The 22,629-nt window shown below is 37.6% G+C and overlaps 1 protein-coding gene across 1 annotated transcript in view; it reads right to left on the bottom strand.

The window, feature by feature from the left end:
* The window catches only part of LOC133206644 (lipoxygenase homology domain-containing protein 1-like), a 141,024-nt gene that overhangs the window by 70,226 nt on the left and 48,169 nt on the right, over positions 1-22,629 (bottom strand). The window contains exons 13-20 of the mRNA XM_061342777.1: positions 21,677-21,831; positions 20,996-21,074; positions 17,756-17,837; positions 14,911-14,966; positions 14,716-14,748; positions 8,516-8,685; positions 1,629-1,842; positions 54-208 (exon numbers count right to left, since the gene is read on the bottom strand). Coding sequence (XP_061198761.1) covers positions 54-208; positions 1,629-1,842; positions 8,516-8,685; positions 14,716-14,748; positions 14,911-14,966; positions 17,756-17,837; positions 20,996-21,074; positions 21,677-21,831 — 944 coding nt within the window. The remainder of the gene's footprint in view (positions 1-53; positions 209-1,628; positions 1,843-8,515; positions 8,686-14,715; positions 14,749-14,910; positions 14,967-17,755; positions 17,838-20,995; positions 21,075-21,676; positions 21,832-22,629) is intronic.

Raw genomic sequence — 22,629 nt, 5'->3', positions numbered from 1 at the left:
AATTATGCATTGCAAACACCTGAGCAGATGAAACAGCATTTTTATGCTATTACCTTATTCCTTTGGAATTTTCTTCCTTTTGATAAAGACGTATGAAGTTTCCTCACACCCGTGTCCCCTCTTTTGCCATAGAGATTGATATAAACATTTGCAAAAGTTTCTGCTCCCCAGCGGTCACCAATATGTACAGAGACAACATACTTATAGACTGTACAAAAAGAAAAGAAAATTTAGATCAAACTGATTACCTACAAAGTGTACTTAAAAGAAAACAGCAGCACAGAGCATTTAGTAAGACTACTGCTTGGTTTTATTTCTGCAGCTGCCAAAAAATCTGCTACACAATGATTTCAATAGATTAATTTTTATGAATCTGATCTCTTCATTCTAAGCACAATGAAGATGTTCCATTACTTACCATTGAAATTCAAAAGAAATTGGACTTGGACAATTTAGACTTACACAGTTTAGAGCTACTAAAACCTAGACAAATTCTGTCCAATTCTTTTTACTGTGCAAGATCTGGAAAATAAGGACTCATCTGACGTTTTGGAGGGCTGTCAGAAACTGAATTATCTTTGCAGTACGTAATAACTATCACAGGTCAAAAAATAACACACCGTGTAAAGTATATGCAAATTTGAATAGCAAAGACAGATGCATCCAGATGCTGTGCTTCATTAGATGTAAGTATAAAAATTTATAAAATGCACTTATTAAGGTGCATGACAGGAACTATAAACTTTTTGCCTTTACAGTGCTCTTGCATAAATGCAGTTCTACACAGTCAGATTAGATTTTCTTCCAAGGAGGATCGTTAAATTGCACATATATTCATAGTCATGCAAAAAGAATGACCAAAATTTTTCAAATGTAATTTTTAATGTACAGTCCTGCTGAGTGAACACTTAAATAACATAATGCTGTAGTTTCTTTTAAGGTTGTGAATGGCTTTGAAGTATTCATGGACCAGAACTTCTGCAACTTTAGTTTAGAAAAGCAGTCGTGTCTCTAATCAATTTTGTCTCACGTGTAACTGCTATCATCTTTTCTGAATAAATGCGGTAATTCTATAAGTCTTTACATTCTAAGGCATCTTTGAATATACTCTGAAACTCTCAGCAGGTCAAAAAAATTGTCCTCAGGGAAAAACAAAAACCTGGGGGTTTTAGGCTTATTTCTGATGCTTATGTTAGTAACTGAAGCTGTTATAAGCTAAGCTCAGTAGTTCCTTGGTTTAAGTCCAGTCAGTAATTCAGAAAAATCACACAGCTAGTTCTCTCACTCCCCCTTCTCCCCTTCCCCCTTCTCCCCCTAGGCAAATAGTAAGTCCACCACAAATCATTTCCCTTCCTTGAACATGTGCTTTATCTTTAAAAAGCATATTGTTCATTTTGCACCCCTAGAATCACACAGAACACTTAGCAACAGTGAAAACCAACATGCAGCTTAACTGGAAGATTACAATTTCTTAAGTGGTCAACACTTTTGCCGTGCATATATGAAGACAGTTGCAATAGAGCCACTGAAGAAATCAAATCCAGACAAAGTGCTATATTATATCTGTGGTACTGATTTCTTTTCAAGAGGTTAGTTTACACTCTTTATATTTTCTCAGTGTTTTTTACCTGGTAAAGTTTTCTGGTCCTTTCTAACTGCAGGGAATTCTTTCACTAGCTCATCTCTGTTAAGAGAGAGCCAACAGTTACAGTCAAAGTTCAGTTCTTTTTTTGTATGTAGCCCTTCTAAGCGAAAAGTCTTCAAATGCCAGCCCTCAAAGTATGGCACATCGTCACAGCTGACCCGAATCTTGTATACATCTCCCAGATCTCCAGTCTCAACCTGCAATAAATATGAGGAAGAGAGAAATGTCAGCATACTGATTAACTTACAGAGAAGTGTAGAATTCCTAAACTTAGCTTTAATCAGTGGGATAGCTGAATTGGAGGCTGGTGTTAAGTGTGATGAGAGAATCAATCCTTCTGTTATTCATTGTATGATCATGAACCATACAATGTATGTATCCTGGGCTGCATCAAAAGGAGCATGACCAGCAGGTTGAAGGAGGTTATCCTGCCCCTTTATTCTGCTCTCGTGAGACCTCACTTGGAGTATTGTGTACAGTTCTGGTGTCCTCAACATAAAAAGGACATGGATCTGTTGGAACAAGTCCAGAGGAGGGCCACGAGGGTGATCAGGGGACTGGAGCACCTCCCATATGAAGATTGGCTGAGAAAGTTGGGGCTGTTCAGCCTGGAGAAGAGAAGGCTGCGTGGAGACCTCATAGAAGCCTTCCAGTATCTGAAGAGGGCCTATAGGGATGCTGGGGATGGACTCTTCATTAGGGACTGTAGTGATAGGACAAGGACTAACGGGTTAAAAGTTAAACAGGGGAAGTTTAGATTGGATATGAGGAAATTCTTTCCTGTTAGGGTGGTGAGGCACTGGAATAGGCTGTCCAGGGAGGTTGTGAATGCTTCATCCCTGGCAGTGTTCAAGGCCAGGTTGGACAAGGCCTTGGGTAATATGGTTTAGAGCGAGCTGTCCCTGCCCATGACAGGGGGTTGGAACTCAATGATCTTAAGGTCCTTTCCAACCCTAACTATTCTATGATTCTATGAGATTGTCTCCCTTATTTTTCTCCATTCCCTAGTTAGTATCTTAAGCATGGTACCCTACCATTAGAGTGAGCAAAGGTTAAAATTAGAAACATCTATCTATGCATTTAAGTTCTTCAGACAAAAGGTAACATGTAAAGCTTTGACCCTACTGGGTAAAGAGAGCATTAACTTAAAGGTTCTGATATCAGCAGCCAAGTGAGGTATTAAAATTAATGATAATTGCTATGAGCCTAGAAAGTTTTAACTAAATTCTCCTTTCCAAAATGGTTGGATTTAGAACATGAAATTACTTTATAACAAATTCTTTGGAAATGAGGAAAGCTATCTCTGCATAAAAGTAAATCATAAATGTTACAGAAGTAACTCTGTAGAATGGCACAGCCATGTTCCCATACTGCATATGGGAAACTCAACAGCTGGCTGCTGACTGTGGGTTTCTGCAAGATCTAGTTAAACAATTCAACGTAGGGTCTTGGGAACTGGGATGACCAAACTGCACCAAGTGTTAATGATCGGCATGACATTAACCACTGCATGGTAAGTCTTCTGAACACCTGGAAGTGGAGTGCTGCAGCCTTTCACTGGGCAGCTACAGGAAAGACAGGGTGGGAAGCAATTTTAAAGCGAAACAAGACAGAACTGTTATTTTAAAATGTAACATTTTTTAAAGGATCAAAATAGAAAGAGTTGCCAGTGGCCTTGTTCTTCTCCCATATTGCTTGGTTGGTTGGGTTTTTTTCCCAGACTAATCACAATATAAGCTTTGGTAACTGTTGCCAGGAAATAAATCCTTTGTGCCCCCAGTGGCACCACAGTAAGAAACTGAAGTTATTCTCACACAGTCATGCCCTGGGACCAGCAGCATTACCAGCAGACTGTCTCCTAAGACAGAATACAGACCTTATAATAGATTGATTCATTCTGCTTCTCAGCAGAGCTCTGAACTTGACAACCCTTCACTGCTTACCTAGCTTGCTTAAAGTTAGTCCATGTGCCTTTGCACAGCAGCTACATATGTGTAGGGAATTACCAGCTACTTATTAGGGAGAAACCATTTTGGAAGAGAGTTGGCCACCCTCATTAATATCTGTTATGCAAATAAGAAATAGCAAAACATGACAGTATGAAGAGGAACAGTTAATAGAAAATAAAGAAATCTGCCAAAATCATCTCACAGGAGCTAGAATTGTTTATGATGTAGAATATATGAACTGAGGTTTATGGTAGGAAGGAATTGCACCTCATAACTTAAAAGAACCCTTCAAGTCTGAATTTCTTAAGTGTCATAAGTGGTTGCTATGCCACTCCTACAAGATTTCAAGATGCAAGTTCTTAAAGGACGAGGGAAGAACTCCTACCGCTGTCTCTACAACAGCTCCGAGCTCTGCACTGAGAAAGACAGCACCAGGCGTGTCATCTGTCTAAGCCTAGCTTGCTCTGCCTGTCTGTATGCCATCACGTATACAGAATTTAGTGCTGCCCCAGACTATAATGGACATTTGAGGAGAGATATGCCTCTTGGATCTACTTCATCCTCAAAGGTTCTTGACATAGTCCCCAGTGTAGCGCCATCAAAGGGAAATACATGGCCAAAATTCCTCCTAAAATATGCATTCATCTCATTAAATTTAACAGGAATTATTTAGGTTCATTGAGAGAAGAGTGCACAGGTTCTTCACCCATCTAAACTACGGTCCCTTTGCAGGCAACAAAATCTTTGCTGCTTCTCTTTCAGAACCAGACTACTGACTCATAAAGTTACTGCCTGCAGATTTTTTTCTGTGTAGATGGACCTCATGGTTGTATCACACAGCGACTTTAAATGCCATGCACAACTTCTTCCATAAAGCTCTCTGGTCTGGAGTTGCAACATTACAGAACTTGTTTATATTTATATGACAGGGCAAGCTGTACTTTACATTTTACTTTGTGTTCTGCCACCCAAATTTGCAGTTCTCTGGGCATAAATACATGTTACAATCCTTGTACAATCCTTGAAGGAAATGCACAGATGAGTTATACAGGAAAAAAAATCTGAATACAGGACTGACTATTTAAAATCCACTATTTCCTATTTTGTTTCTAGAATCACAATTTCAATTAATTCCATGACTGCCTTTGAACCAACAAGCACTAGTAATCATGCTGTCTATGATGCTTGGATTTAACCACCATTTTCAACTAAGTGTATTAGATATTTAACCCCTTTTCACAGGTGTGGTGTTGTCCCCCTCTGCCACCACCTCCCCACCGGCTCCCCAGTTCTGGCCATTATTAGCCTTTCTGTTAGCTCCACGCAGCATTGCCATTGTATCATTCTTGTAAGGGTTTTCTGAGCTATTTAATACAATCAGTTTTCCTTTGGAATATGATATCCTATCTTTGATCGCATAATTGGCTTTTCCCTCCATCAATGCCTATTAATTGATGTAACATGCTCTTCATGTTACATCAAAGACAGACAAATAATTCAGCACAAAGTATATATCCAGTGAATATCCTAGTTTTAAGTTTGCAGAATGCTTACAAGAGGACACTTTACCTTGGTTTTTATTCAATATTAGAATTTCCTAATTAATTTTTCCACTTTTATTTCTTCTGAATAGTTTAATGTAATATTCAGTACTTGAAAACTTAGCTGAATTGGGTGTAATTTGCCTTACACTAAACATAACAATATTTCTTTCCATTATATGGTTGAAGAAGCATATCTCTTATGATTAAGAGAATGTTCTGGCAAAGACACTGCAGTTTTGAAGCTCTCAGAGACAGGTAACTGATGAAGATGATTAGAGAATTTCATAATATTTTAAAGCTTTTCTTTTTTGACTCACACAGGGCTTCTCCAATGACATCATGTCTGATGCAATTAAAGCTGTAAATAAACAGTAAAATTTACTGTTTAGATGCACATTTAAATTAAATTCTTTATTACTTTCCTGTTAGAAAAATAATAATAATTAAAAAAAGGGTGCATAAATTATTCTAGTTAAAAAGATGTGGTTAAAGCATCCTAAAATCCAGCTGAACAGCTTTCTATCAGGAAGTCCAGAAATCCTACTGCTTTTTTGTTTGGAGCTTAATTTCATACTGTGGAAAACACATGGAGTATTGCATTATGTGATTTCCTGTCAGCCTCATAGCCCTTAACACAAAATATATTCTGTATTTGTTGAATATTTATGAACAGACCTACTTGAAGAGCTCTGTTGCTCATTTCATACTAACTGTACTAGTGCTTCAGACAGTAGTTTTAGGGATCCCAATCCCATGATCTGCCGGTTGATGTATCTTTGCATTTTATGATTCTCTGCATAATAGAATGGGCATGATACACTAGGACTCTCTAAAGACATGCTCTGAGAAGATTACTCTGTAAGTCATCAGAAACATATATAAAGTATATAAACTTTACAAATTTTCTTATTCCACATGAGTTCAACAACTGATGTCTATCATCACCAGAATATCAAGGAAAAAAGCTGTAAATACTGTTTACTCTTTACTCTTACTGTTTACTGTTTACTCTTCTACTGCACTATCTGTTTACTTTCATTTTCCCAGCTCTTTTTCACTGGAGATGGCATGGTTCCTTGCCATGCTATCTTTAGTGTTTGAACTAATAGCAGAATCAACAACTTTGACACATTCAACTATTTCTGAATTTATTTACTAGAAATAAAGAGTTATAATTAAATTTATTCTTATTTAAGCAGCTCACACACTGTACTAAAGGTGCTTGAAACCACTGAAACCCAACAACTGTATGAAACAGCATGCTGCTATTTTATCTCTTTTAATTTATTTTTTATGCTTCCTACATGCAAGCACCTGTTCTTTCATAGGAGCTGGTTAGAAATATTTTGGATCAAATAGTCATCCTGAATATGATACACATCTGTGCATATATCTGTGTGAGAGCACCTGGAATATCAGGAATTACATGCCTTCTTGTCTTCAGTGTGCAATAAATATACCCCTGAGATAAAACTTAAACTTACATCTCAGGATAATATAAACTGCATATAGTACATAACCTGTTGTACTTTTTACTGTGCTATATTACTAAGGATATTTGTCTAGGTCCAGGATCTTGAAGGGGTTTAAAAGTTCATTTGCTTCTGCTTGTTGGAAAACTGAATTCATAGCTTGTCCTCCTGGTGATATCATGCCTCCTGCAACCTGCTGCTACAGTGGGATAACATGAGCAAAGCTTCTGTATTCTTCTGAACAACCTTCGTAAGAACAAAGAAAATGAAAGTAAAACGAAACTGGGTTTATTAGCTGAACCACCAAGAGAAGACATGAAGGTATTTATGGAGATATCTGTAAATCCCCAAATGTTCCTTTATATCAGGCCCACTATTCTAATTTCCTCAGAATGCCACGAGAATTGTAAACCACTGTAAGCAATGTGGCAAAGAGACAAAATTTCATGCACAGTAAACAATGCTCAAATAGTATTTGTTTCTTCATATAAAACAAGAATACAAATAGCTAAGGAGGAAACATAGACACTAACCCAAAGCTAATCCAAAGTATGAACAAGCATTTAGAAAGCTGCTGGTGTGGAAGCCCAGTACAATTGTTATGGTACTATGAAACCTAGGATAGTAGACTGCGAGGGACAACAACGGCTGACATATAGCAATATTAATTTCTCCCAGCATCATACACAGTCACTGAAATTAGGCAGTCTTGACAAGGAATACATGACATTTGGGAAATTACCAGCAAGTTGGCTGTAGCAGAGGTCTGCTTTATGTATTGATACTTGCCAAAATTCAGCCAGCTGGTGTGATTTCTCTATAGACAGATTTTGCCTCTATTGACCTCTTCAGTTAATGTCAATGACTCCTTTCCTTGTTCAGTGTGTTTTCTGTCTGTTTTCCAATAAGCAGCTGCTTTCTTAAGATGTGCCATTTTTCTTTTTATTTACTCCCTGTAAAGTTCCTAAATTGCTTTAGCTTGTTATTTAAATTAAAAATGCAGATCATTCCTGTGGATCTGGACATTACAATGAAGCCTTGATAACATTTTCTAAATGCAGACTTGCCATTGTTTTCAGAATGTTTATTGCAGCCATTGAAAAGTATTTCTGAGCTTTATAGAACTGCCTTGAATTGTAAGCTATTTCTCTCATGACTGGCTAGAAGCTGTATTTCATGCCAATCAACAGAATTTGTAGTGACTTAGCCTAGAAAGCCAGGACAGAATTTGAACATTAAAAACATGCCTCAGATGAATCCTCTCAAAGCAGCAGGTTGCATGACAGGTGGACAGGTAGTCACGACTGTGTTAGGGTTGATTTTAATACCAGCCAGATATATATGCTATTGCTTCAGGGTTCATCACACTTTGATATGCGTGAACACATTCTCCAGTGATATATGATTATCCAGAAAAGTCCCCTGCCTGGTGGCCTAAGAGACAGAACTATTTTGGCAGAGTGTATACTGCTTTACAAAGACCAAAATAAAGGAAAGAAAAGCCTACTTCTGTTCCTCAAGAATACTGCCCAGTCCTTCATCTTCTGCATTTGCAAATAACTGTATGCTGCCTTTTGTACAAAATGCAATGCAGGACTCTTTAGAGAATTAGAAAAAATGCAAGATGAGCTGGTGAAGATAATAACGGGAGCATTTTTCTCCATGATATGCGCCCTTAAATGCACTTTGAAAGTTTCAGAGAACACTGCAGCTGGATGTAGTAGAACTGGACTACCAGCAGAAGATGACCCAAAATCTAAAGTTATACCATTAGTACCCATCAAACTAGCATTCTACTTACATACATATATATATATTTCTAAAAATACAAAATGATATAAAATGTATAGGCTAGGGAGGACTGCCATTAAAAGCTCTGTGTAATTCTGTATACTTATGACTTACAATGAATTCATCTGTTGCTCTGGGTAGAAAGCACACATATCCTGGGGTTTGTGGAGAAAGCAAAAGCTCATCACTTTTTCCCTTTGAGCCATAAATCACAAGGGTCCTTTTACACTCTTGTGGCTTTGGGGAATCTCCATCTGTTTTAACCTGCACTCTCCACAGTTCTGCTAAACAAAATGAAAACATCTTTAGGATCAATGTAACAATTAAACATTTGTAATATCAATGGCAGAAAGCAATGGACGTATTTATTATTTCAACAAAGAATTTAAATATTTCTAGGAACTTACGTCCTATTTAATAAATAATGATAAAAAAGACAGTAATTCCTTCTCTTGAAGATAATTATAACTTAAACCAGACTTGATAAACATAAGACAAATGTTGAAGTAGGTATGAAAGCAGAAATTAACAAGGAACCAGGAAGAGGTCTCTTTGCCTGTTTTTTTGCACTCTTTATAACAAAATAATTGCTCTAATTACAGCAATTAATTTACTAGTTTTCAAAGTGTTCTTATGTAACATGAAGAGGAAAATACCATTTTGAAAGGTTTGTATGTGGTCTGTTTGTAACAACATGGCTAAACTGATGGCTAACAAGTTTAATAACTTGTCAAAAATGAGACTTAAACTCAGATTTTCTAACCTGATTTGTCATACTCTGTCTGCTCATTTGTTAGATCAGATCATTTAAAGCATTAGGGAATTCCAAAGAGGTGTTTGCACTCAACTGAGCTCACAGCTTGGGTGTTTCAGGGATACTTTTTTGGCAGGTTACCTGGACTCAGAACAATATTTTGGGTCAGAATGAAACCAAGAAGCTATGGAAAACCATTCCAGCTATGGGAAAAATACTGTGTCTTAAATGGACAGTATAGACTAGAGTTACTTAACTGCTTGAATGTAAATCTTCCCCTGAATTCAAATGAATTATTTGAAGAAAAGACACTTGATCTTGCATGACAAAGGGAACTTAACAGTGGAAGGAAATCTAAAGCATTGTTTAGCCCTGGACCAGTGTAGTGACAATATGGTAATTTGCTAATGGGATTAATAGAAAAGAACTATTTTTGTGTTTGTGTGTAAGCCTGCAATGCAATGTTCTGACAAAATGAATTTTAGAATAGTTTAATCCAGAAATAAATTCGATGTGATTCTTTTTCTTACAGTACCATGTGTTTTTTCATACCTTTTGTTTTTGCGCACCTGCCTGGGGATGGAGACTGGCTGAAAACCTGTTCTAGTTTTCTTGATTTATAATTTTCCCTTGATTTTCACATTGTTTTCTTTACCTCATTCTGTTTTTTCCCTTGTTACAAAAGCTATTTCCAAATTACATCTGGCTGTTCCCTGACTCTTCTGGGCTCAGGTACAAAACAGCAGACAAATATACATCTCACAGTCAGTTCTCAGAGTAACACACTAGCTGAAAGGATCCTTCTATCTGAACTCTTTTTTTGAGGTCATTTCCAGGAATGAGTCAGATGTAGTAATGGAAGATCCACATTTTGCCTAATGAGGAACTTTTGTTGTTTGATATATGTGCCAGCTTTGAATTTTATCTCCTTGTGCCAGGTTGGCATGTGGTACCCTTCAGGGTGTCACACTTGGTGAAGTCAAGCATCGTTTGAGCTTCTGCTGTTCCTGAGCGCTCCAAGTGTTTATGAGCAGATTCAAATTTTTACAAAGACTCCCAACGTAGCTCTGAACCTCTTATCCTCTCCAACCATGCCCCGTTTTGAAGGCTGTCCCAGGAACACAGCAGAGAGGAAATTAAGATAATTACTGTGTTTCCCAGGTGAGCTTTTTTCCCCCTCTCTGTAATATCCTTTTGCTTCAGGAGAGAGCAAGCCCCAAGTTAAGAGAAAGCACAGATGCATAACTTCCTGTTTCCTGCTCAAAGAGGCAGCAGGTTTAGGGAAGGTATTTCAGGCAAGATGATTTATTTTAATTAATATCCATTATTATGTTTTTAATTGTTATTTCAGAAGGCAAGCTAAGACACCAGTTGGGAGTTTTCCAGGAAATAAATCAGTGGTTAACAGATTTAAAGCCTCTTAGCATCTGTGACTCTGTTCTCCTACATTTACTTTTAATGCTTCTACAATTTGCTAACTGAGCTAACCCAGACTGACTGCATTTTCTGTTCAGCAAATCCATTTAGCCTGTTCATGCCAGAATAAGAAAAAAAAAAATCTTTTGTCTGTTATTATACTCACTGAGACAGCTACTTGGTAAGATGGTAAGAAAGAGACTGATGCCGAAGAGTTACTGTGTTCAGTGATTTCTATATCTCTTTTCAGAATATTCTGAAGTTCTGGAAATCAGATAGCAGGGTTTAAATAGCTTGTGTTTCATATTCATGGCCACATTAAAAAAGATACTTTTTCCCTGGTAATACTGATCTGCTTGCTTAGTTTCCTTTCAGACTGACTAGTGTGTTAGTGTGTCTTTGTACTTTTAGCTTATTTGTAAAGGTATAACCGTTTTCATTGAGACATCAGTCTGACAACTGCTATAATGAATGGTAGGGGGAAACAGAACACTGTGCAAAATAAAATGTCTCAGAATTCTCTCTTTTCTAAAATAATTTAACCAAGGGTCATTTGCTGACTTTCATAAATTGAATGGGATCAGTCATATCAATTTCCTTCCAGAAAGTCTTTTAACCACTGGTTTGGAACCTGAAAAATGCTTTCAGTAAAATTGTGAAAATAAAACCTGCAATGACTTCTGCACATAACAAACTGGGCAAGGTAAAACATAAAGTCAACACTTCATAAAATAATTCAGGAAACTGAAAACGAAGCCTTTTTTTTCTGGTGGGTTTTGTTGTTGTTGTTTCTTTGATTGGTTTTTGTTTGTTTTTTGTTTTGTTGGGGTTTTTTTTAGTTTTGGGGGGGTTCTTTTGGTTGGTTGATTGGGTTTTGTTTGTTTTGGCTTTTGTTTGTTTGTTTGGTTTTATTTTCATTTGTTTGGATGGGTTTTTTTTTAATATGAATAATTTGTCTTTTTAGAGGATTGTCACCATCATTTTTATAACACATTACTCCATATTTTTTTACTCTGGTGTGTTTTTGTTTTAAGACCAAGAATGACATTCGCACTTTGTTAGATGTAGGATCAGGTTGTTTACTTCCTGGGGACTGTAGGAATTTCTGTTGCCTTGAGGCACAGCAGTCAGTCTGATATTTTATTTTCTTAGGAAATTAAGCATCCACTCACGAATATATACTGTCATTGCTTTTTAGAAGCAGGACCAAGCCATTTACAGGTTGGGAATTCTCTGATTATTCTTACTGAATTAACAGATACTTGTAAGGTAGAGAATAATTTAAAACCAAATTAAGTCATGTGAGAATATACTGAATATTTTCTCTTTTCTTATTAATTTTCTATGTATCTTAATACTAACAAACTTGCACAACACAAGAGCCAACCTATCAATATCTATTAACTGAATTCTGTTCACGGGTGTTGAACCATATTTTATTTACCACTTACAAAAGCCCACAATACCACAGAGCACCCTACAGGAATCATACTACAGGAACCCATCTCCTTTCAAATGACTGCAGTGTGGACAACATTGGAATAAACTGTGTCTTGCCTCCTTGCTTTGAGAGAAATGTCTTAACCTATTTGAAGCAGAAAAGGAAATGAAATGGAGAAAATAGAGAATGAAGTAGGAAATTTTCCCTACAATGTATGAAGCTTTTAGAGTGTGATGCAAAGTCCTGTCCTCCCTCAAAACAACTTCATTATTTGAGAGCTGAGAGAAGCTGTCTGCCTTCTCTATCAGGACGATACACTTTGTCTTTTGATCTTCCATCAAAAGGTGGAATCACAAGAATACAAATAAATCTGTATCTATGCCTAATTTGCCAGAGCCTCTCTGTAAACTACAGATGTACAAAAATCTGTTATGGACATACTGCATTTTGTCAGAACCCATGGCCAGCAGCAGTGTTCACAGAGATCTGGGATTTACTATTCCTTGAAGGTAGCATAATACCAGCCTGGCTGAAAAAGGACCACGAGCCCTCAAATAACCTATGTTGCAATGATGACTTTCAAACTCTCTTCATTGGCTATGTGGTTGAAAAAGTTGCTAGCCTCAACCAAAGAGAACGAGATTTCTGACCTTCAGAATGTCTTATAAAGTGTCCTGGTTTATAACTTTTGCTTTAGCCTTGACCTAAGCACGTTGATTTTATCCCAAAAATAAATAAACTCTGAATTATGCCAATCAACTTTTTATGGCTTTCTCTGAAGCCCACCTACAGAGTGAAGCTCATATAGAACGTGACCACATGAATACATTAAACATTGTCTCCCTAACACCAACACTGCTGCTTCCCTCTTATTCAGTAAATGTACATTGTACGGGAAGTTTTCACTTCCACTGTGAACAGGACTGCTTATCACTACTATCTGCTCTACCATGTGAAATCTTCACTGCTACAGCTGCTGGGAGAATTTAAGGCAATTATTTTTCCTTCCAAGACTCTGCATCTTTGAAATTTTCTCTTATTAGCTCTAACCCTAGAACTGTGTCTGATGGATTGACAAAGAACTGAGTACAAGACAGCTTTCCAAACCTGTTGTGATTATTACCCTCCTATGAAGCTCAGTCTTTTCACATGCAAGGCCTATGATATAACCAGTACGACAACACAATTTAAACTGTGAACAATCCTGAGATCAGTACTGCTGATCACCTTTTCTACATAGGGCATAAAAGCACAGTTTCTCACCTATCTCAGTTCCTCACTGGAATGAGCCCCTGGAGGAAGAAAAGATGGCTAAAGAGCAATTCAAGCTAACCTGATGCATGGCTAATTGGCAGAACACTTATTAAAATGTTCTCCTTTATACCTTCATCATTCAGAATCTCTGATCGCAACCTAAGACATCCGCACATACTCTTTGGGTTCTCCTGGACGTTTTGACAGTGTGATATTTCACAAACTGATTCAGAATAAGCCACTCCTTTCTCCTCATAATCAAAATATTGTGTCTAACCACTCTTGACACGTTCAGGCTCTCAGCAGCTTGTGCGTCTGTGCCTGCTTATTATAGCATAATGGAGAATGAAGTTGCACTGGAAAAAAATCTTAGATTAGTAGTAAAATATTATCTACTTTCTGAACATAATGTGAAATAGATATTATGGTTGCATCTCTGAACTCTGCACTTAGCAGAATGCAGAATCCTATTGCAAATCACTCATGAAAATCAAATTTGTCTGTGGGAAAAACTTGACTTACCTGAGTTAATCAGTCTCCTCTTGTCAAAGTTATGCTGCCACAGAACAATAATGTTGTTGGCTAAACTGTCTGATTGAATATAAATGATTTAATTTTCACTGAAACTGGAATTAGACTGCGAGATCAGTACTCATGCTACAGAAGGCAAGTCACTGTTTTCAGAGACGAATGTAAATGTTTGGGGGTGTTTTAGGTTAGTTTCTCCCATCCAGTTCCCAGACACACTTGCACAGGATACACATTTGCAGTTAAATGTTTGCAAAAATACTTTTGTTGGTCTGCTTCTCTTCTCTGGTTAGGGAGAAACCCAGAGATGGTATCTCAAATTTTAAACACTTGGGAGATGCAAGCATGTTACAGTGATGAGGCTGTGTTCGTAGGTATAAAAAAATGGGTAATTTTTATTAAAATCTTTGTATTAATTCAAGCAGATTTGTTCAGCTGAATGTGTATACTATGTTTAGCTTCACTAACGGATATGGACTTTAAGCCTGCATTATTTCTGGCTACTTTAAGAATACCCTGATGGATTTTGACCTGAAAATGTTTCCACTGACACTTCACAACACATTTTTCAACTTGCTGATGTTTGCTAGGGGACCTGTCCCCATGTATTAAATGACAGTGATATTGGCATAAACAAAACAGCAATTGAATCTCTTCTCAGGGGAATTCCTGGCTGATTTCAAGACAGAATAGTAGAAATACAAAAAAAAACAGAAATCGTATATGAGCAGCATGTTTTTCTCAATTACTTATAAAGGCCTAGTCCTTCCTGTAGACTATCGACAGCAATTTATCTTCATTTTCTCTCAAAGTTGATAGTATATGTGTACATTGAGGTCATGTGGTTATGTATTTGTCACAACACTGATTTGCAGATTAAATTCAAACAACAAAAATAACGGTGTAGAAAACAACGCTTACCTTTAAGGAACGTCTTCATTGAACTGTCATCCTCTAAAATATGAGCAGAAAAAAATATGTAAGCAAGCTTTATTATCACTTTTCTTCTTAAGTTAAAGTCTCATCCAGAAAGGCTCTTCAGTAATAACTAGGCATTAAGTATATACAACACCAATATTAAGTATATACAACAATATTCTTCAACAAAATACTTACTACTGGCAGTTAGCTCCCTCTCAGTTTTCCCATCATCTTGATATTCATCTAACCACCTTTCATTGCAAAAACAAAAATATTAACAAAAATTATCAGTATATTACAAGTAATCTGACAATTACCTTCTCTCTCCAATAATAATTTTATATACCTTTTAGTCAAATTATGCATTGAAACTGCTTTCTAGATTGAATTATCTTTTATAAGTAAGTTCATCAGAGTTAACCTTATTCATATTAGGAGAATTTGGCTCACTCTGATCCAGGCAAATAGGAATTATCATGGTAGCTATGCAAAGTACTACAGTACTATACAAATTACATTATAAGAAATACTAAGTATTTACAGGATCAGAGACTCACCTGTGTATTTGGTGGGGTGATCTCACCTGCAGTGGTTAGCTATATCCGTTGTACTTAAAATTATATATAACCTGTGCAGGTCTGGAAGTTTCTACAGCTTCTGTAGATCTGCCGTAATTAACTTCTCTTTTTACTTCCTTTTTTTGCTATTTTGGTGAATTTAAGGTGCTTTCTTGCAATATCATTTCACTATAAGCATATATCTATACTCATTCAGTCGATCCCCCTTGTTCATATAACACTTTACAGTTTTTTAACAATCTCACTTATTCAAATATACATAAATATGTGCTCACTAACAGCTTCTGTTCTATTGTCTCCATGTTGAGGTTACATGTGCTTAAACTGAAGGATCCATAATACGTTTCACTTCTCATATGTAAAACAACCTCTATGAATAAACCTCTTATGCATGAAGTCTAAAGTCCACTGTATTTCAACTATTGTTGCAATAAATAGTTTGATTAACTTTTGTGACCTATCTTGTTATTTCTTCTTAAGAAACAAAAGATCACTAGCTCTTTCTAAAAATAGAAATCAAACTTTGACACATTGGCAGTGCACTTACACTGCAGGCAAACAATGACAGAAGTCCTCTAGTTCTATACATAATGTCCCTAATATTTTTCTAAGAGCTTGATAATTTCCTTTTGACAAGGCAGTTTTGCAGACAGCCCAGTGTCTTCACTGAGTATCCCACCCTTTAGAGAAGTCTCCTTGACTTTAAAATATCTCCTTGAAATTAAAAAAAAAATCCTCTCATTCATCTACTCTTCCAATAACCATCTTTAATGCACACCAAACCAGCTAAAAAGCCTAACCACCAAAAAGGAAAACTAAACCAAAAGCCTGATCATTAGAATAATAATTCTGAGGGGAGTAAATATTTCTCAGGTACTCATTTCCAGGAACCTTGCAAACTGAAATCCTGTTTTTAGTAAAGAGATAGGATTCCTAGAGGAGGAGAGCTGTCTTTAATGAACACCTAAAGATTTTCAAGAGTTCAAGGCACTGTTCTCAAAATAACATGGAAAAGATTTCAGCCATGTAACACAAACTCATAAATTCTGGGGACCACATATTACAGAATATAATTATCTTGATCTACATTAGAATTCTGCAAATTCTACTATATTAATTATTCCAATATGATAACTCAAGCAGATCAACATTCCACCCAACTTGGTGTCATCTGCAAACATACTGAGAGTGCCCCCAATTCCGTTTGTCCAGATAACTGATAAAAATATTAAATAGAACTGGCCCCAACACTGAACCCTGGGAACATCACTTGTGACCAGCCACCAACTGGATGTACATCCATCGACCACCACTCTTTGGGCTCAGCCAGCCTGCCAGTTTTTTACTCAGCGAAGTGTACACCCATCCAAGCCATGAGTAGCTGGCTCGTCTCTCAGCACATGGGGATGGCCTGCTTGTGCATCTTTATGACTTCCTTCTTGAAGAATGTCAAGCCTTCCTGGACTCCTTTGCCTTTCAGGACTGCCTCCTGAGAGACTCTGTCAGACAGGCTCCTCAACAGGCCGAAGTCTGCTCTCCATAATTCCAAGGTGGCAGCTCTCCTGATGTCCTCCTTACTTCTCTGAGAATCAAAATCCCTATCATTCCATGATCACTGGGCCGAAGGCAGCCCCCAGCCACCACATCAGACACAAGTCCTTCACTGTTCAGAAACAGCAGCTGCAGTGGGTGCCTTCCCTAGTTGGCTCACTCAGCAGCTGGGTCAGGAAGCTAACTTCCACATGCTCCAGGAACCTCCTGGACTGTTTCCTCTCTGCTGTATTGTACTTCCATTGTACATCTGGTAAGTTGAAGTCCCCCATGAGAACAATGGCTAGCGATTGTGAGACTTCTCTCAGCTGCTTTTAGAATATTTCATCTGCCACTTCATCCTGGTTGAATGGGCTATAACAGAATCCTACTATGGTATCTGTCTTGTTGGCCTTCCGCCTGATTCTTACCCATAAACACTTAACCGTATTGTCATCATCATTAAGCTCTAGACAATCTAAACCCTCCTTCCTTAACATACAGAGCTACCCCACTGCCTCTCCTTTGTTGCCTATACATTCTGAAGAGTTTATAACCATCCATTGCAGCACTCCCCTTGTGAATCATCCTGCCATGTTTCCGTGTACATCATATCATATATTTATACACAATACTTCTTAAAACATTGAGAACTGAGATCTCATTACTTTATGTGTGGTTTCTGTATAATTTAGATTTTTAAAAAAATCAGTGCACTTTTCCTCCTATGCAACATTTCGTTTTGGGCTTCTTTGCTCCCTACAGAAACATTGTTATTTGTCTTCAATGGCAAAATCCTGTACTTCTTGTATCTTGAGAAACTCTGCAACAGTGCTCATACATTTAGGCTGTGTGCACATATCTGTTATCTAATTTTTTTCCCTTAGGTTGCTGGAAGTGTAATAAATGCTTTTTCTCCATTAATGGCATACCTATTACAAGGAAATACAACCTCCTGATCTTCCTTTCCTTCTTTATATTTGATGACAATCTTGTCCAGGAACCATCCATTGCCTGCATTGTAATGACAGAAGTTTATCATGCAAAATAATGCATTTTTTTGTATTAAAATTAAAAAAAAAAATCCAGCAGAAACATATTATGATAAGACAGAGCTAAGCTAAACAGATAAGATATATTAACAGAGTGAAAGCTCTATTATTTGTGTCTCTCACAAGAGGTACAATGTTAATTCTTCTCTGCCTCGCTGTTTTAATTTTGAGACAAGTGGGGATTTTTTTCCTTAGAGAATGAGACCTCTGTGAAAGCTGGAAATTTTGGTCATTTTGAGTGAACTTGTTATTGCACATAGAAGAGAATTAACAAATCATTAAGAATGTGGCTGTCATTTGCAAATGGAATGGGGTTGCAGCCTTGGAAGGGCTTTGTATAGGTGCCAGTAACTGGGAAAACGGAAGATACAAGGATCCAGGGACAGCAGCTGGATAGACTGAGTGTCTAAGGCCAGCTACTGGAGTCCTTATAAGTCAAACTGGATAGATAGATAGATAGATAGATAGATAGATAGATAGATAGATAGATAGACTGATCAGCTGGAGAGGGAAATAGGATAAGGCCACTGATGCTGTTTGCATTTATGTATGTGCTGAGTTCCTGTGCTGATATGTGTGGCCAGCCATGTGCATACATATATGCTTTATAAATGTGTCTTTGTGTGTGCCATGTGGCAACACATACTCAGGCTTGCTACTAGTGGGACCAGCAGGCACAGACCTATGCAGCCTCACTTCTGATTTTTTTCTCTCCCTAACAGCAGTAACCACTGCTGCATCCATGCTGATCTCTTGGATCACTTCCAGTAACCATCCTAGTGATTGGTACAGCTCTTCTGCAAAGCACTATTCAAATATCCTGTTCTCACTGTGTCTGCACCACTCACAAGTTGTCGTGTTGCTTATGACATTTTGCTTTACTCACAACTCTATTTAACAGCACATTGTAGCAAAATAGCATGAAGGATGTTTCAGTTAGAAGCATACAACTGTCCTATTTATTCTCATGCTTTGCATCTGAGTCTTGAAGTCCCTAGAAGGCAGCAGTCTCTGTCTCATAAGGAGGACTTGCCCAGGCAGTGCATGGAACAGAATGGTATTTCTCCTTAAAGACTTCAGGCCCGGGGCACATTAGGACACTTTGCAAGCTTCTTCCATCACAGAATCACAGAATCCCAAGGGTTGGAAGGGACCTCAAAAGATCATCTAGTCCAACCCCCCTGCAAGAGCAGGGTAACCTAGAGTACATCACACAGGGACTTGTCCAGGCAGGCCTTGAATATCTCCAACGTAGGAGACTCCACACCCCCCCTGGGCAGCCTGTTCCAGTACTCTGTCACTCTCACAGTAACGAAGTTTTTCCTGATGTCACCCTCTTATATTGCAGATATCCTTTAACTGGAAAGAACCTACTAGCCTTCCAGTTAACCACATTAACCACCAACCAGGCAGGTTACTTTAAAACAGGCCAAAAAAGAAAAGTGTTGCTTGTGTAAATGTACAGGAATGTGTGGAAGGTTTCTATGGAGAAGAAGGTTCTTTCAGAAGATAAGACACATCATCTTGTGACTCACACCTGACCAATACCAAAACCTAGGACAAAATTCCTTTTCTTTCCTCATTCACAATGGCTGAGGGAGAAGATCTATGCACTGCAGTCTAGGAGCCCCAGAGAATGCATATGTTCTATGATACTTTCAAGACTAAAGACCTTCTGCCCTATCATACAAGCAAGTGGTATGATTAGAAAAAAGGGAAGCCTCGCCACTAAAGGAACCTTCATTCTTCCTTCTCAACTCCCAAAAGGTTGGGTCTCTAGATAGCCCCTGTCCTGACTCAACATCCATTTCCAGCTCCCAAACTCCCTGGTTACCTCAGGCCAGGCTTATCTGGGGCTAGGTCTGGGTACACTTTAAAAGAGGTCTGTGAGATCTGTCTGTGCTGAATACAATGAACAATCATCTTAATCACCGAGGCATAAATTTTATTATAGATAGAATTCAACCCATTGTCCTCTTTAGACGATCCTGCAAATCCACAGATGTCTACTGCCATAGAAGAGCTTAAGATAGCTGACTCTGGTTGCACATTTGTAATGCGGTTCCAGTAATATGGCTATGTTGCTTATTAAAGGAAAGTCAAAGGAAGAGAACATGGTATGGTGTCCTGAGGAAATTGAGTGAAGGTAGGCTCCATCACACTACCTTCTGTGTTATGTCTTAGCCTACTAAGATGTGAAACTCAATTATACAATCATCTGTATTGCTGAAAGAAGCAAACTAACAAACTACAGAGATACCAGAATCAAGTTTACACTGCATATTAAGGCTGCACTAATAAGGCTACTTTTCTAATAAAATAATTTTGCTCAGAGTCTTAGACAGTACAGTCAGCAACATGGATGCTGCTCCAGGCCATTTCAGAGTAGGGTAAAAGTGCTTCTCTAATCTTGGATCAGTGTAGCCCTGACCTGCCTTAAAAATCCTTCTCTTCACTTGGCTCCTTCCTAGATCTTAATCTGCAAATGTATTTGCAGTATTTGCACCTTTGGTGCTACATTTACATCATTCTAGAGGTGCATAACTCAAAGGCCTGTACCAAAAATACACCTCATCACAAAATTGTCTCTTTTTTTGTTTTTTTTTGTTTCGGAAAAACGTGCAAGCTACATGCTGTGTCATTCACTGGAAAAACTCCACATTACTTGTATAGATTAAAAAAATATCCAGATCTTCTACCATTGCCTAAAGCAGCAAGGGCATTATGCTATAGCTACTTAAAATTTGTTTGGTACTAAAGCAAGTGTTCACAATCTTTAGTTCTATTCTGGCCAGTCTTCACAGTTTGTCTAATGAAGGATTATTTTACCTGTGTAAGCTATGCTTTCATGAGTTTTCTATGTAATTAAATAGGATTTTCTTATAAGTAAACTTGAAAACGAAGAGTAGGATGACAGTATTTGACATTAAACTCATGTCCTTTTTGCTTTCCATTACCACTGTTTTTCACCATCCTGTCACAGTGACCAGTCTGCAGGAAGACTTTTTATCACTGCATGACCTTCTGTCACATTTTGCATGAAGGATGCAATATAAATAAAATGCATTCTGTTTAAAAAGGGCTTGAAAGCAGATTGGTCTCTGGGAAGTTAAATCCTACCTGGACCGGCTCCATCACGGTTAATCAGAACTTTCTCCAAGTCTCCCAGTGAGATAGCCTTTATGCAGAAAATATCCATCTGTGGAACCATACAAGGAAAATGATAAAGGTCTTGAACACAGCTATTGCTTTGACGATAACAGTATAGAACAGTTTATTTTCTGTCTCTCTTTTTTTCAAAATTAATAGTGAGGATCCTTTGAAGCATTCTAAGGTAAATAACATCTCAAGATTACTCCACAGAGACAGCACTCAATTCCTTTAGCATGACACAATGATCAGTTGCAAAGAGTTATTTGGTCATCTCTGTATTACTCTTTCTAGTCCTATCTGCCTCACCAAGATTGGAAAACACACTTGGGAATAAGGATTTAGAACTTGCTTCTAAAATTCAGTGACCTGTTTGAAAGAACAAAAAATGTTGTTGCCATTTTCTGTATATGTGCAATGTAAGTAACTAAGAGTACTCAAATTCTCCTATCCAATGTTCTCAGCAAATTACTGATTCAGAAGATCAGTTATCATATGAGTTAATTCTGCAAGTAATTTTGAATAAAGAAAACATATGAGAAAATTGTAAACTGTTTGAATAAAACTTAGAAAGATATTTAGACTTGAAGAAACATTCTGCTAGCTATAAATTACTTTTATTGATCAGAGATAGCATTGCTATTACTTCACCTGTCCTTGTTGAAATTTTACATTATTATTCTTAGATCTGTGGAGCTTCCTTTTGCCAGTATCTCCTCTTGTCCCGATGAGGTTGATATAAACATTAGAATTCATTTCAGCACCAGATTTAGCACCCGTGTATACATGGACCTCGTATACCAACACTAGAGGAAGAAAAAGCTTGAGATTATCCTTGTAGTGTTCACATGATTCAAAAGCTTTCCCACCAAAATTTTGCCAGAAGACTGCACTGACTTTCAAGTTTGAAATTCACAACAGCTACACATGCATTTGTCAAATATTGCAATTCTCTGCACAAAAATAAGAAAATACCAGCCTTAAAAGAAGTGCAATATGCAGAGCATTGCTGTGCATTGCTCAGCAAAGCAGCCCTTCAAGCAAATGTTACCTAGTGCTCCATTTTCTTCACTCACTCCCTGTTGACTGTTCATGATTTCAGGACCTGATTCACAAGGTCTTTCTTGGCAAATTATCTGGAGGTCAACTAACTGTGCCTGGTCATGGTCACAAACAATAGCTGTTTTCCACTGTCACCAAGCCATTTTCAAGGTCCAGATTTATGCAAAACAGAATTTTCTGGGTGGTCAACCTTCATTTCATCTTAAAAGGAGAACAGTAATCATGAATCCTAGGGGGTTTAGATTTTCACATCACATACAAAGGTGAGCAAGTAGATTAATGGGCCCCCTCATCTATAATAAGCAGACAATTTGCATTTGAAAGTTTCAGCATCTAGCACTAGTGGATGCTAGCCCTTTTAAAACAGCTTTCACTGAAAATATATTTATAACTTTTTAATGCCTCTCCTTCTAGTATAAACCAAAGTCTTACACAAAAAAATGTACGCTTTTCTTCAAAGAATTCTGGAATATAATTCAGAGTTGCTGTATTAACATATTTTGCTCCATACTAATATTATCTTTATTCAGATATGCAAACTT

The sequence above is a fragment of the Neopsephotus bourkii genome, unplaced genomic scaffold, assembly GCF_033783945.1.
Source record: "Neopsephotus bourkii isolate Nb327-2 ecotype Australia unplaced genomic scaffold, CSIRO-AGI_Nbou_v1 NB_1820, whole genome shotgun sequence".
Taxonomy (NCBI): Eukaryota; Metazoa; Chordata; class Aves; order Psittaciformes; family Psittacidae; genus Neopsephotus; species Neopsephotus bourkii.
The sequence above is the reverse complement of the archived record's forward strand: the minus strand, read 5'-3'. Positions and strand labels throughout refer to the sequence as shown.